This window comes from Mytilus trossulus, chromosome 7 (genome assembly GCF_036588685.1).
Source record: "Mytilus trossulus isolate FHL-02 chromosome 7, PNRI_Mtr1.1.1.hap1, whole genome shotgun sequence".
NCBI classification, from domain to species: Eukaryota; Metazoa; Mollusca; class Bivalvia; order Mytilida; family Mytilidae; genus Mytilus; species Mytilus trossulus.
In genome coordinates, this window is record NC_086379.1 from 39,980,826 (window position 1) to 39,997,751 (window position 16,926).

At 31.6% G+C, this 16,926-nt stretch overlaps 1 protein-coding gene across 1 annotated transcript in view; it reads right to left on the minus strand.

The window, feature by feature from the left end:
• Positions 1-240: 240 nt before the first annotated feature.
• LOC134726398 (mucin-2-like) overlaps positions 241-16,926 on the minus strand; it is a 54,579-nt gene continuing 37,893 nt past the window's right edge. The window contains exons 4-7 of the mRNA XM_063590798.1: positions 11,836-11,949; positions 3,273-3,773; positions 1,987-2,059; positions 241-616 (exon numbers count right to left, since the gene is read on the minus strand). Coding sequence (XP_063446868.1) covers positions 241-616; positions 1,987-2,059; positions 3,273-3,773; positions 11,836-11,949 — 1,064 coding nt within the window. The remainder of the gene's footprint in view (positions 617-1,986; positions 2,060-3,272; positions 3,774-11,835; positions 11,950-16,926) is intronic.

Below are 16,926 nucleotides of genomic sequence, written 5' to 3' on the forward strand. Positions count from 1 at the left end.
TAGATACAGACAGATTATTTAGAACAGCAATTCTTTTTTTGAGTAGTTTTTTGTTGCGCTTGCCAATGTAGTTGATTCTGCTCGTTGGTTGTATTTTCTTTGATAAATTCCATGTTTACAGTTTTATATCTAAGAGTTTAGATTTTAAAAAGTTTTTTTTAGAATGAATAAAGATTACACAATGCACAAAAAATATCAATATAGATCTTCTTTTTTTATATTGTTTATAGATATATGGGATCAATTATAAATGGAGTTTTCTTGGTAACTACGGAGAGTTTCATTGAAGTTACCAGAAATATCATAATCATCTTCTGTTTGCTGATACGTTGTTATAGAATATACCATATCCACGTCCCCTCTACGTTCAACCCTTTCGATGTGGTCGTAATCTTCATTCTGAACACTGATCTCAAAGGCATCATCATATCCAATGTTTGCAATTGATTTAGACTGAGGCATTGTTGTACCAAGTTCACTCCGTTGTGGTTTGTCAACACAGCTGTACAATGGAATATTATCCTGGCCTTCAAGTGAATTTCGGGATTTGGTGTTTGAAGTTGACGTTGCTGTTCTTTCTGTGTCTTTACTTTTGCCCCGTTTTAGTATGTACCGTCTGTAAGGGAAAACAAGACATTTTATCAGGTTTTTTTTGCGGCCAAAACACTGTAAATAATCAGGAACTCTCACACCCAATCTTTTGAATTCCAGGAATGTATAAATAAGTAGAAACATTAGGAGCTAAAGAAAGAATATTGAGGAAGACATTTCTCTTTATAAATTGTTTTTGAATAAAAAAAAATCTCAATTTCAAAATCGAGTGATTATATTAAGTCGTTAACATGGTTAATATGTAACCATATTCCAATGCATGATGGATCTATATTAACACAAAGGAGATATGAAATCGGTGCATATGAGAAAAATATAAACAAGAGACGTGATTTTAATTAACAAAAGGCGTAATATTCTGCTATAATTATACTTTATTTAAGATATGCATTTGTTCTCAGGAGTGGCTGCGTCTATAATTAACGTTAGGAATACAGCATTCGGACGAGGTCGTTTTATAATTTGTTACAATCTCGATTGCAGTGCAGATGAGACAAGAAAGTTTACAAAAATCCAGCATTCGACCTTTGAAATGGCAAACAAAATGTCAAATGTTTCAATCATTTTACACTGTTTAGTTTTCCTTTTGAATGAATACAAAATTTCGTAAAAAGAAGGTCCGGTAAGGACCGATTTTGGTCTCAATTTCAGGTTCATCCAATGAAGGATTTTGACACTTTTTTTAAACACCGGAGTGTCTACTTCTGCCGATATAATTAATTTACGTAAAAGATTTGATCTGATCTAGTCACCTAAGACGTTCAAATGCAAGTTGAAATATGAAAAATCTATCAAATATGCCACAGTTTGTCACTTTTCATATGGTTTTTGTCAAAAATGAAAGTTGTCGCATCTGTGTTCACTCTCAACCTTTATATTTGATGTATTATCATGAAATACAACTTACATTTAAATATTAAGAATGAACACAAATGTGGCCAATTCCATTTAAGACGGAAACCGTAAAAAGTTCACTCAAATGCTAAAATTATGAAGATTTCTGTAATTTAGCATGAATTAAGGATGCTTGTACCGGATATATGTGCACTGTATTGGTAAACTAACATGTTTATGTAGCAGAAGTATTTTACTTTCCTTAAAGTATACATTTTAACAATTTTGTAAAACTGCTTTATTTTGGGGCCAAAAAAGGGGTTTTACTGAACCTACTCCTTTGGACACTTCTGGTCAATTCTCCTTTGACACATAGTACTCGGTAATGTTTTACTAGAGTAACACAAAACATATGGTGACCGAAAAAACATCTGTTCCATACTGTCTCATCCCAGTTTGTAATTTTCTATAGTTTTATTTGATATACATATATATATATATATATATAAAACAAACAATTGATATTCATAAAGTTCATACCTAACAGCAACAAATAAAAACACAAGACAAATAACAAACATCACTCCAGTTACACTTCCTGCAATATGTACCACTGAAATGAAAATATATTCTGCATGAAAATCATTTTATGGATTGAATTTGTCGTATTGATTTGTCGCATTGATATGTTCTATCTAGCTTGTTTTTAAATGATTTTGTTTTCACTTCCAATATTTGTTTGTATTAACCACTACTAGAAAAGATGCAAATACCAAACACAATCAAAATAAATACTCATTATAATTTTGTCATGTTCAAAACAAATTTAGTATCGAAGTACCGACTCAGACATTTCAGATCTACAATTTAAAAATAATAATAAAAAAAAAACCACTCAAAATATGACATTTTCAAAGCATATATGTATATATTGTGTTATTGTGACATGGCAATCTCTTGTATTCTTTTTTTTTCATTTATATTTGTGTGCTTTGTCTTTATGCATTTTTGTGTTTCTTTGTTACATGTATTTTGTTGTATTGATTAAATTTATAACAAAATGTTGACTGCTGTACCCCTATTCGTGACATTTGTGTCTGTTATGTCTGTTTGTTTTGTTCACACATCACTGTAAATATATTATATATATATTAATGAGACTGTTATACAAGTGACAGAGTAAGCTAGCTCACAAACCAGGTTAAATCGACCATTTACTACATAAGAAAATGTCTGTACCAAGTCAAGAATATGACAGTTGTTATCAATTAGTTTGATGTGTTTGAGCTTTGTATTTTGCAAATTTGAATAGAGACTTTTCGTTACAAATTTTCCTGGAAGTTTTGTATTTTTTTGTGATTATTTTATAAGGTAACAATCATTAAACGAGACAGAGTATAAATATAGCTGTTTTAGGCTAAAGGATTAGGCAACACAAACGCAAAGAAATCATAATTTCTGTAATCTAGTTGTCGTCATTAGCGGCTGTTGACATTAATTTCTTTTCGTCTGTTGTTTTTATATAAATATGGGGGTTGGTTTTCTCTTTTGAAAATGATTCTCATTGTATCGATTTAATGTCTTTTTATTATCTGCTGTTTGGTATGGATTTTCCTCTTTATGGGGAAGCTAGGGTGACCAGTAAATTTTCACATCTTGTTGTTTTTGTCTTATGAAAATGATAAATATTTGTATCATTGCAAATATAATAACATTTTCATAATTTCAAATCAATAGCAATAGATAGTTAAGTCACAGTTGCAAATTAAATGAACTCGAACTAAACACGATACTAGTTTCAATAATTCGAAGTTAATTTAACTAACCTTGAGATTTCTGTTTTCGCTTATCAGTTTGCAAATCATTTTTCATGAATGTCTTGTCGATATGCGTCGCATGCGTTGTTATGTGATTGGTGTTAACAGTAGGAATCGTATCCTCAGTAAAAGTTTTTGAAACTCCAAAAGGATTATAAAAAACACTACAATTACATTTGTCTTTTGTCTCATGTATTTGATTGTGTGTGGTTCTAAAAGTGTGCTTCAAAACTTTGGTATAGTTTATCTTGACATTAAATTTTGGTGTTGTGTTTACTTGTCTCTTTATTGAGGCTGCATATTCCATTGGATAACTTGATGTTGCTGGAAGTTTTGATACATTTTCATTGGCTACTTTCTCATGAGTAGGTGATAACGTCGAAACTGTTGTCGTCACTTTTGGTGATCGATTATTATTTGTTTTCGTTGACTTTGCTTTCGGAACCTCTGTCCTGGACCTAGTAGTCTTATGTAAGACTGTCGTTTGTCTAGTTCTCTTGACATCTTCATCTATAAGATTGATTATTACATAAATAAAGTTTTGAAAAATACAGATGCCAAGGCAATGCTAGTTTTTACACTTCCTTGAAACTTTGAGTAGACGTAAAACCAGTTAGGGAAATATTACAGTTTATGCATCATTTGATATGTAAATTTTAACATTGGTTACTTCTTAGATAATAAAATTAAAATTCAATAAAAACAAATGAGGTAGCCGATTTCAGGAGCCTATAATCAGTGGTTGTCGTTTGCTTATGTGCTACATAATTGATTTTCGTTCATGTTTTATATAAATAAGGCCGTTAGTTTTCTAGTTGGAATCGTTTTACATTGTAATTTCGGGGCCTTTTATATCTTACAATGAGGTATGGACTTTGGTCATTGTTGAATGCCATACGGTGACTAATAGTAACTGTTGTTAATTTCTGTGTCATTTTGGTCTCTTGTTGTCTCATTGGCAATCAAACCACATCTTCTTTTTTTTTTATAAGAGGTTTATTTGCCAATGAATGAGATAACTATCCATACACAGTAAAACACTTTTAACACTAAGGGACTACCGTATGACTGTCAACAATAAGCAACAAATTACAGTCTTGAATTAATCTACAAATTGATATAAAACAGCGATTTCAAACTCTCCAGTCGAAATAAACTGACAACACCATGATCAGAAGAAAGAGTACACAAAATATTATATCAAACTAATCACTAGTGATCTTAAGCAGAGTGTGATCTACACGAGGCACCAGGAATTTGCAACATGGATGTTGTAAATAAAGGCAACAGTTGTATACCGCTGTTCAAAACTCATAAATCCATGGACAAAAAACAAAATTGGGGTAACAAACTAAAACTGAGGGAAACGCATTAGATATGAGAGAGCAACGACAAATTATTAAAATGTAACACACACAGAAACGGACTAAGCATTAGACAAAATCCTATGAGAATAACAAATATAACATCAATACCAAATACATGAATTTGGGGTAGATTAGTACAGGGACACGTCTTATAGTAATATGAATTCACACTCAAAAATAAGAGAAAACAAACGACACAACGTTAAAATGTAGCACACACAGAAACGAACTTTAATATAACAATGGCCATATTCCTGACTTGGTACAGGATATTTTTAACCTGGTTTTAAGGCATGCCAAACCTCCCTCTTTTATGGCCATGTGAAATATAACATTAAAATGACAACACAATATTACAGGTCAACAATATGAATACATAGGAGAACACAATTAACAAAGAAACACACGAATAATAGCTAACAAAAGGCAACAAGTGCATTTTGTCCACACAAGACTTTCTAATGACGTCCAGATACAAAAGTTTGAAAGCCGAAACAAGTACAAAGTTGAACTGCATAAAGGACCAAAAGTTCAAAAAAATTGTGCCAAAAGCGGTCAGGGTTTTCTGTTAGGTACCAGAACATCCCTATAATTGAGAATATTTTATACTTTTGCAAACAGTAAATTTTATAAAATGACTATACAAAACATATATGATATATGGTAACACGGCATTCAAGGTCTGGTATGTATATGTTACAGTAAATAGGTGAAATTAGGAACTACACGTAATTACTAAACATTTCAGTAAATACCTGTAATTACTAGCCAATTTAGTAATTACATGTATTTACTAGTTGTTTCAGTGATTACTGGTAATTACTGATTTTTTTGTCATTTTTACAGCTATTTACTAACTTGATGTTTTTGTTTTAAAATTAAACACATATTACCAAATAAGAAAGTAAAGGGATAGGGATTTTAATGGAGCTTACTTAAGGATGTCGGAATATTATAGATATAGGAAGATGTGGTGTGAGTGCCAATGAGACAACTCTCCATCCAAATATCAATTTAAAAAGTAAACCATTATAGGTTAAAGTACGGCCTTCAACACGGAGCCTTTGCTCACACCGAACAACAGGTACAAGCTATAAAGGACCCAAAATTTCTAGTGTAAAACCATTCAAACGGGAAAACCAACGGTCTAATCTATATAAACAAAACGAGAAACGAGAAACACGTATATATTACATAAACAAACGACAACTACTGTACATCAGATTCCTGACTTAGGACAGGTACAAACATTCGCAGCGGGATTAAATATTTTAATGGATCCAAACCTTCTCCCTTTTTCTGAAACAATAGCATAACATCATAACATAGAAAAACACACGATAATGTATCAATTGGCAGACTTAACTCAATCAAAAAACGTATGATTACACAATGAAGAAATAAATTTGATCTGCGATATCTGAATACAAATGCACAGTTAATTAAATATTAAAGACAAATATTCATGACCAAAAAGCTAACAAACAAATTCAAACAAAGCCATGGCAGGACATGACTGTGAAATATTTAACCAATCAATATTCACTTTAGAAAAAAACCGGTTTTAAAAAAATAATTATAATCTTGAAGTTCATACAAATGTAGTAAGAATAAGTGAAAAATTGAAGATATTACAAATAATCAAAGCTAGTCATGCTAGTGTACAGACAAGATCCATATAAATAAAAAATAACAAAAAAGCATTATAAAAAGTATCAACAGGTCGAATTAACAAGAAAATACGATTTGAGAGTACTAGCAGTTACTGACAGCTAGTTGAAAGCCAAAACCAATTAATAATAAAAAATCATGCATCAGAGACTAAAATCAAATAAAACACATCCCAGGGATTTAGTATTTTAACGTCATTAATAGTCAAAGAAGACATTACTTGTGCAATGCCAAAAATAAATGTATCGACAGGTAGTAGGATAGTGAAGAGCGACTTTTATAGAAAAAAAATTAACGTGTCTGTGTCTCTATACATCTCGCCTCAAAAGATAATGAAATTTAGTTGTCTTAATTTGCTAATGACAAAATCAATATTAGTGCCAATGTGAACTATATTCAGAGATCTAATTACAATATTGGTACGATAACCCTTACTTATAAGTTTGTTTAAAGGTTCGATGAGTTTACACGGATCACATAGTGATTTCCTCGCTTTAAGTACAATATTACCATAAAATTTAGGATGTGAAATACCATTTTTAATAAGCTTTCTACAGGTATAGCCAAATTTACTAATCAAATCTTTGTATCTATGAAAGAATTTAGTAAAAGTTTTAAGTAGTTTATGCACATCAAAAGTGCATACTCTTTAGTGTTTGTGAATTGAAACTGAAAAATTGTTGTTTTATAGGTCTTGCAACTCCAAAATATATGCATGCAAGACAATGATACCAACCCAAAATTCATTTTCATAATTTTGTTAAACTAAAATCCTAATCATGCACTTTAGTTTAAAACTTTAAAATAACTTTCTCCGATTGTACTGGATTTCTACCAAACTTGGACAGAAGCTAAATGTTTAATATCCGAAAGTAAATTTTGTAAAAAAAAAATCATTTTTTTCCTATACATGTATTGCTTATAAACATGATAAATGGACTAGTTTTTTCCCAGTTAACATTACATCCACTCTGCAGTTAAAGTTTTTAAAGCATTAGATTTTATAAACCATCATGGATTTTTACCCAATTTTGACAGAAGCTTCTTATAGTACTAGTCAAAAGATAGTGTCTAGAGAAACATTTTAATATTTTTTCCTCATTTTTGTTGAGCCTGCGATTAACAGCAAAAGTAGGCGAGACTATTTGTTCTGCAAAACCCTTACAATTTCAATAGCTAACTACATCGATAACACATCTCCAGCTAGGGGTTGAATTGAAGGTCACATGAATATGTATTCAATGAGGTCCAAATATTTACTCGCAAGTGCACAACTCATCAACCTTGTTTCTCAGCTAATTTAACAAAATAGAACCAGATTGGCTGCTAACAGTGAATTATAATTTCACTATATCATTTTTATTAATGATTAAACAACAAACAAAATATATAGTTTTTTTATATCTCGAAGCTAATGCACATAACAGCTCATTCCAGTTCTTAACCTGCATAACGTTATCTTATCTTTATAAGGTAATAAGTCTTAATATTCTTCTTTTTTAAAAGTTAAAACATAACGCTTTGGGAGAATTTTCCATTTCTGATTTCCATGTCTGCTGAAATTGGTCAAAATTTATCTGTATAATGCTCAACTTTTAACCATTTTGGATTAAAACTAAAGTTACTCTGTTTTAACCAAATATTTGAAAGTCCATATTTATTCAAGATATTTTTAATACAAATCAACCATTCAATATTTTAGGAGTACTAACTGATCTTCTAGTTAGTATTACCATAACTTTTGATCATATGACCATAATACAACATTGTTTTAGCAGTCAGTAAATAGTAAAAATTCATTTTAAAATTAGTAATTACTGGTATTAACTGGGCTGTTTAAGGAATTACTTGTATTAACTAAGTGCATCGGGAATTACCTGTAATTCCTAAATTTTAGTAATTACATGTAATTCCTAATTTCACCTATTTACTGTAACATATATATATATCTTAGAGCGATATTCCTGAAGAATGAAGATGCAAACCTAACGCCAACATAATTGAATGCAACTCTTGTTGAGAGTTATCCTATTCCACTAAGATGTTATAAAAATAGCCAATCACAGATCTTTCTTAGCTTTTTGCTTCATTTCTTAACTTGCATGGTGTTGTGACTAGTCTGATTATGATATTTTCAACTGTACGGGATACGCACGTGACTATTGTTACAGATAGTAAGTTGGACTCTCAATTTCGTTTTATTATACGTTGCGGAGCGTATAATATTTTTGATCCGTCAGTCCGTAAGTCCTGTTTCCTATCACCGCAACTCCTCTCAAACTACACAACAGTATTTCATGAAACCTTTTTTGGTAATAAGGACATACTATGCAGATGTGCATTTCGACAGGAAATTACGATTCCATTTTTTCTAGGAGTTACGCCCCTTTGAACTTTTTTGTTTCAATATACTACTGCAACAGTTTGATATCGCAACTCCCCTGAAACCACACAACAGAAGTTCATGAAACCATTTTTGATAATGAGGACATACAATGTAGATGTGCATATGGACAGGAAATTATGATTCCGTTTGTTTTTTTCTGGGAGTGACTCCTCTTTGAATAATATTTGCTTTAATATAACTCTGCAACAGTTTGTCATCACAACTTCTCTGAAACCCCTAAACAGAACTTCACGAAACTTTGTTGATAATAAGGCCATAAAGAGGGACGAAAGATACAAGAGGGACAGTCAAACTCATAAATCGAAAATAAACTGATCTCCTTTTTTATATGACAAGGCCATAGCTAAATGAAAAGGACAAAAAGACAGAACATAGTACACATGACACGACATAGAAAACTAAAGAATAAAAAAAACACGAACCCCATCAATTAATAGTGGTGATCTCAGGTGCTCCGGAAGGGTGAGCAGATCCTGCTCCACATGTTGCACCCGTCATGTTGCTTATAAGATAACAAATCCGGTAAATAGTCTTATTCGGTAGGTACCATTCATGAAAGGGAAGGGGGATTGTAGTTACGACGTAAGGAACATATCCGATATTTTTTGGGAAACGGTTATTCCATAACGGTCAACCAACTCGTTTTGGCGTCTGTAAAATTTACGCAGTGATGATTTCAACTTCACCATTTGAAACTCTTGATTTAATAGCTTCCTGTGAGCAACAGCCCTCTATCAAAAAAAATTATGATAGGAAATGCAAGCACGGGAATATTGTATCAATTGGGAGATATATACCTCGTATGCAGGTTCAGCTGGAATGTTGCTACTTAGAAATGGAAAGTTCACAATTGGAAAGCTGAAATTATCTCTTTTGTCGTAAAGTTATATGTTTTCAATCGACCCTCTTTGTCAATTTTAAGATGCACGTCAAGATAGGAGACCGACTTAACTGTATCTATTATATCCTTTATCTCTAGTTCAATGGTATAGATGCGTTCCACACAGTCACCAAATTTTGAATTATTTATTGAAAGAAATATCATCTGTATAACGGAAAGTAGAGTTAAAGGATATTACTAACTTCTTATCTTTTAGATGTACATATTAACAGGAAATTATTGTTCATTTTTTTCTTACAGTTATTTTATTTCTCCAGTAACAATGTGGGGACGTGGGGTATGTGAGCGCGCTCACTAAGGTTATTTAATTATTTATATGTTTAGGTCGCTGTATCCTGGACGTAAATCCCACATATCTTTTAACTCAAAATTGAAAAAGAATGAATTTAAAACTTAACAAATTGTGAACACAAGATGTTGCTTACCCTTGCAATGATAAATTATTTTTGCACTCATCCATCCTGTAACGTTTGGTGTACACCGATGTTTGTTGTTACAATAGCGAAATGAATCCGAATGTGTAGATTGTCTTTGACTATTTCTTAAACAATGGCTATGATAATCAAACCAGACATCGTCGATTTGAATAATTCGCAGGTATGGACATGTTAGCTGGAACGAAACATGTGGAGGTATCACTTTACAAAATCTACTATTAGGCCCTAAAACATAAACAAAAGTTATTTGTATTACGGTTGTCGATTAAATATCATTAAATACTATAGCTACCATTGAGTTTTATTTATTATATCATATTTAATCAGAAAAAAACACTTACAAATATCAGTGTTCTCTTTGTTAACCATTGTTGAATAGTATACTTATTGATTAATTATGCCCAAAGGCTATCAGACTTAGTAATATGATGATATAAGATCAAGTTTTTATGAAGGCGTTATTTCAGTGTTGGCTAACACGAATATAAATAACAAATGTATTTAACTGAAAATTGTATAAAAAATCAAAGCTCCATATATACTGATGTGACATTCAACTTTGAAACGTTTAATGATAGACTGTTGTATAATCCTAATTTGTAGATTCACTTTGAAAATTAAAGAAATGAATATTGAAGCGAGTGTTACAGCATCAAAACTCAACCGTCTTACTTGTTTTGATGAATAACAAAGTTTAATGTATTTTCTATTTTTCATCTTTCCTTAATAAACATATTCGAATTCGTTCTCATTTTTAACATGAAATGAAGATCTGCCAAATTACACAAAATTTCAAAAGCAAATTACAAATACAAGACAGCATTTTGCAGGCATAGTAGAATATTGAGGTATTAATTTTGTTTCTAAACATTTTAATTTGGATAATGTGAAAGGAGTAAAAGATAAACTGACAATGTCATTGCAAATAACGAAAAAGAGAAATATCTAAGAAACTCGAATCTTTATTATCTAGCCTAACTTGTGTTTCTGTTGGATGTATTTCAATTTGTATCCATCTGAGGAGTTAAGCCTTTTTATACTGATTAATAGTTAATAGTTCGTTCTTATGTTGTACTGTTACACCACTGTCCCAGGTTATGGGAGGGTTGGGATCCCGCCAACATTTTTAACACCGCCACATTCTGTATGTTTGTGTCTGTCCTATGTCAGGAACCTATAATTCAGTGGTTGTCGATTGTTGATGTGTTACATATTTGTTTGTTTGTTTATTTTTTGTACATAAATTAGGCCGTTATTTTTCTCGTTTGAATTATTTACGTCACTTCGGGGCCTTCTATAGCTGATTCTGCGGTATGTTGTTTAGTACATTGTTGAAGTCCGTACAGTGTCATTTCGTCTCTTGTGGAGAGTTGTCTCATTGGCAATGAAACCACATATTCATACTCATATACGAGACAGTTTACCTAGTCGTACAGACGACACGCGCGACTGGCGAACAAGATTCTAATCCTGACTCTATGATGAAATTATTGGATCATGCTTTATGACATGATTACATCTTATAAACCTGACCATGTAGACTGATTTTAGTTTTCACTTTAGTAAGGATATACAAACATCTAGCGTATTCGTCGATAAGCTCAGAAAGTTACAACAAAGGTACGAATAAACAAAACGGACACGTTCAGGTTATCAACAAAAGGTATTAGAAAAATATCTGTCAGTAGGCAATTTCGTAATTCTGGAAGCCAATATAGTATCTAGCTTTTTTTATTTACAAAACAATGTCTGAAATATTGGTATTAAAAGTTGAATGATATCAACTTACCACATGATATTTCGTCTGAACCATCATAACAATCATTGTATCCATCACACTCTAGATTTTGCGGTAGACAAGTACCAAAATAGCCCCACTTGTGGCAAGTTTTACAACCATTCCCTGCAAAAATGGGACACATAAGAAGAAAAATGAGATCTAACTAGGAGAATGAATATTTAAATTAAATAAATAAATCGAATAAGTAATCTGTTACGGAAATAAACGCCAAATACCCCAAAATCATCACACAGTAATTCAGAGATAGAAAAACATATCTAACATTTGATAACGCATTATGTGTAAGTTGTTCACACAATTGATCATGACATGCATATATCACCAAGCAAGATTGATATAATTTAATTATCACGTCTGTAATTGTTCCACATAATAGGTAAGTACAAACATGTATAGATTCAACATATTAAGAATACATAAATTTATACACATAAACGATACTGCATTCCAACAATGCAAACAACGAAATAAACGCTCCCTTTTAAGTCATTGACAGTGGACACATCCATCGTTTATGTCCCGCTTCAAATCGTATGAGAACAAAGAAAAAGGATGATAAAGTGACAGAAACAAAACATCACGAGATTTTGAAAAGAAAACACTAACGGTGATTGTCTACTTGTTTGTATTGTATTATACTTGCTCCAGTTTGACGAACGAGCTAAATCATGGCAGTAAAGGTTTGATTTCTATGTCAGATTTATTCAAAAGATTTTTTTCCTTTTGGCTTTGCCTTTAATTTTCATTTGATTGTGGAAGCCCGTTAACAAAGAATTTCACATAAATCGGTACTTAAGGCCGTCTGAAAATTGCAGAAAAATGGTTTCGTTTGCTTCGTGTTGAAACGCTTTTTGCTGGGAATGCACTCATTTTGTGGTATGGATCGATACCTCATATCATTTTCTATTTAAATGCGTGGTGGAGATGTTGTTAGAACTTGATAATTCCCCTTTCCCCTTTTCCTTCTCTGAAGATGTAAATTCAAGCACTTCAAATATAAAGTCTAACAATAAGATATCTATATTTATCTTATATTTAGTACAAAATACAGCTATTTTTTATGTCTAATAAAGGTTCTTTTTTCCAGTCTGTATCACCTACCCTGTATCGCATACCCCGTATCGCATGGTAAAACCCGTATTAAGAATTTTTTTTCTAAAAATAGGTATTTTTTTGGAATGACGTCATTGTTTGGTATGTAACGTCACGTACATCAAGTTTTCATATTGTATGTGACGTCACGAACATCATGTTTTTACAACATATTTTTTGGCACACTCAATGCAACTATAAAAAATACAAAACATTTAAATATATACAATAATAAACAAAATTTTTTCAAAACAACAGATTGTAAGGTAACCTAGGTGCTTCGTATAAATAATTGAGCAGTTATTTTAAAGCTTTGAAACAAGACAAAAGCAGAACTGAAGGTAACCCAGTGCTATGGATCAGAAAACAGTTCATATACTATAATACTCTTCTGTTGAAATATATGATAAAGCGTATAATACATGGCAAATTCCGTATCACATGCCGTATCACCCCCGACCAATATCATCCCTCGGGCCTAAAGGCCATCGGGCTGATATTGATGTCTCGGGATGATACGACATATGATACGGATTTTGCCATGTATTATTCTCTATATAGATATATTCACTGTTAAACAGTGAGACGAGCGTTGTAGATATATAGAGGTATATAAAGACAAGCGCAGCATAAATATGAAACCGAGCGCTGAATATTTACTGTAAAGCGCTGGAGAAATAAAGTCACACGCTTTAGAGGCACGTTATAAATCTAGTTCTAGACCTGAGATATTCAGTATTATACCTACATACAACTACAAACAGTACTAACATTTACATATGTTTGATTTGTTTGGCCTTTTGGTTTTGCTCTTTTCGTAGGACTTTGGTATTTTTGTTATTTAACTTTTTATATCTCCTGTACTAGACTTGCAGATCAGCTCTTTTGATAGATGTCAGTCACCATGATCCATTGGTTAATAAAACAATAAAAAGTAAGAAACTTGGGGATAGAATAAAAAAGACATTTCTGTTTGACCAACAGATTTCTATATAGGAAATTATGCTATCTGGATCAATAAAGACTAGCGGAAACACAGAGACCTATAGTTGTTAATGTCTTTGTCATTTTGATATCTTGTGGACAGTTGTCCCATTGGCAATCATACCACATCTTCTTTTTCATTTGAAGAGGATTTTGTAAAAAATACGATCAAATAATAAAACAAGACGCTCTCAAGAGCCTGAATCGCTCACCTTAATTTTGTTGGTTAAATCTCTTATCAATGATTATTTTATCTTTTCAATTTATTTCAATGTTCTTTGAATCGTCCTATTTTCTTCAAAAGCAAAAAAAAAAATCCTTTTCTCCTATGTTCTATTTTAGCCATAGGAGCTATGTTTCTTGACATACAAGGAAATAAAATATAAAATTTATACTAGATACTCTGAAACTCATTTAGCCTAAGTTTGGCCGAATTTGATACAGCAGTTTCAAAAGAGAAGATTTTTAAAAGTAAGTCAACATAATGAACAAATTGTGAAAAAAGTCTTCAAAGGGCAATAAAAGGGTCAATTGACAATTTTGGTCAAATTGACTTATTTTTAGATCTTACTTTGCTTAACATTTTTGCTGTTAACAGTTTATTTGTATCTATAATAATATTCAAGATAATAACCAAAAACTGCAAAATTTCTTTAAAATCATAAATTCAGGTGTATTATACCTGAAAAACCAGTTACCCAATTCGGCTGAAAATTTCAGACAGGTAGACCTTGACCTAATTAATGCTTTAACTTCTTGTCATATTTGCTCTAAATGCTGTAGTTTTTGAGATATAAGCCAAAAACTGCATTTTACCCTGTGTTCTATTTTTAGCCATGACGGCCATGTTTTTTGACGAAAAAGAAAATAAAACACAAACTTTATTTTATACACCCACTGATCATTCAGTTGAAGTTTGGTTGAATTTTTGTTGAGTAGTTTTAGAGGAGACCGTTTTTTAAAGTTAGCAAATAAGATGTACAAATTGTGAAAAATTGTCACTAAAGGACAATAACCCCTTAAGGGGTCAATTGAAAATTTTGGTCATATTAACTTATTTGTAGATCTTACTTTGCTGATCATTTATGCTGTTTACAGTTTATCTTTATCTATAATAATATTCAAGATAATGACCAAAAACTGCAAAATTTCCCTAAAATTACCAATTAAGTGGCAGCAACCCAACAATGGGTTGTTTGATTCATCTGAAAATTTTAGGGCTGATAGATCTTGACCTAATGGACATTTTTACTTCATGTCAGATTTGCTCTAAATGCTTTCGTTTTTGAGATATAAGCCAAAAACTGCATTTTCTATTTTTAGCCATGGCGGCCCTGTTTTTTTTCACAAAATGGAAAGTAAAGACAATCTTTATTCTTGATACCCTAAGGATCATTCAGCTAAAGTTTGGTTGTAATTGGTTCAGTTGTTTCAGAGGAGAAGATCTTTGAAATAGTTTACGACGACGACGACGACGGACGGACGATGACGACGGACGCCAAGTGATGGCAAAAGCTCACATTTCCTTTTAGGAAAGGTGAGCTAAAAAGCAAGTTATTGATGAAAACAATTACCAATTGTGGTATCGTATTGAGTTGAAAAAAGTGTATGATGAAGATATTATTCGAATTCTAAAATATTACAATTGATACTGTTTGTTACAATTACAAAATCATTGTGATTTGTTTTGACGTCAATTTCGAATCTTTCTAATTGAAATGATGATACACAGTAGTTTAAATATATCAATTTACAAACTATTGTACAGTATAAGATACAAACCAGAGGATATTCCACCAACCGGAATTAAAATATTTAGCAATCCAAAATAATGGAGATATAATCCAAAATTCATCCTTACCAAGCTATTTTAATTAGGCAAAATGATAGATACCCTTATCTATAGTCGATAATTTTTTTCAAATGATTATACTAAATCCGTCCGATAATACAGTTATTTATATCCCTTATCAAACAATATTTTCGGTCAATATATTTTCCGCGTTCACATAATAAAAGAAAACTGTTGTCTTAAAAAAGGATAAAATTTTCGGGGCCACATGATTGATTTATATAAAAACAAATGAAGATGAGGATTCTAGGGTAACAATCATGAATCTATGGCAAGCTGTTTTCGTTAAATATGTTCAATATTAAACCAAGTTTCAAAAGTAAGAATAAAAACAAATGCACGGAGTTAAAAACAATTTCACGGCGAATTAAATTTACTCATTCGCGCAGAATTGACAATACAACACTATGCCCAACTATTTGTATACTAAGAGTGCATTTCGTTATAAACTCTAGTTTAACTATGATGTGAACCTTTAGAAATTTTGAGCGTTACTTCTATTCTTATGTTACGTTTGGAACCTAGAGTTCATCCACACTTTTAGTTAATTCATTGTTCATTAACCGTAACACTCTTAAAAGTAAGGATAAATATATGAAAATGGACAGTAAGATCGAGAATTTTTTTTAAAGGATTCTAGTATACGTTTAGTATCTTAAAATACATGTATATGCATGTTTCGAAAAACAAGGCTAACTGCTTTACATTCCTTTCAAAAGAAACGTCATAGTGTCATTGGATTCTTAGGGGTGTATAATAGGGAAAGTTTTGGATAAATATACAATCTAGACAAGGCTGAAATTTCATTGTGCATGCAAAGGGAATTTATTCGTTCTTGTACATTTTGAAAACAGCATTTACCCTTTTAAAACCTTTTAGAAAAATATATACATAACTCTTTGTGGGTTAAAAAAAATGAAAATTAAAGAAATTGAGCTGTCCAGACGCTTGGCTTGTAATGTAGAAATGAACTCGAAATAATTGAGTTCGGGATAAAGATGGAAATCATCGGTTTATTGTTTGATTGATTATTGAACACAAATAGAGTATCCAGTTCTCCTCAATCTATCATCAGATTTTATGAAATATAAATATAAAATAAAATTGAGAATGGAAACAGGGAATGTGTCAGAGATAACAATCCGACCATA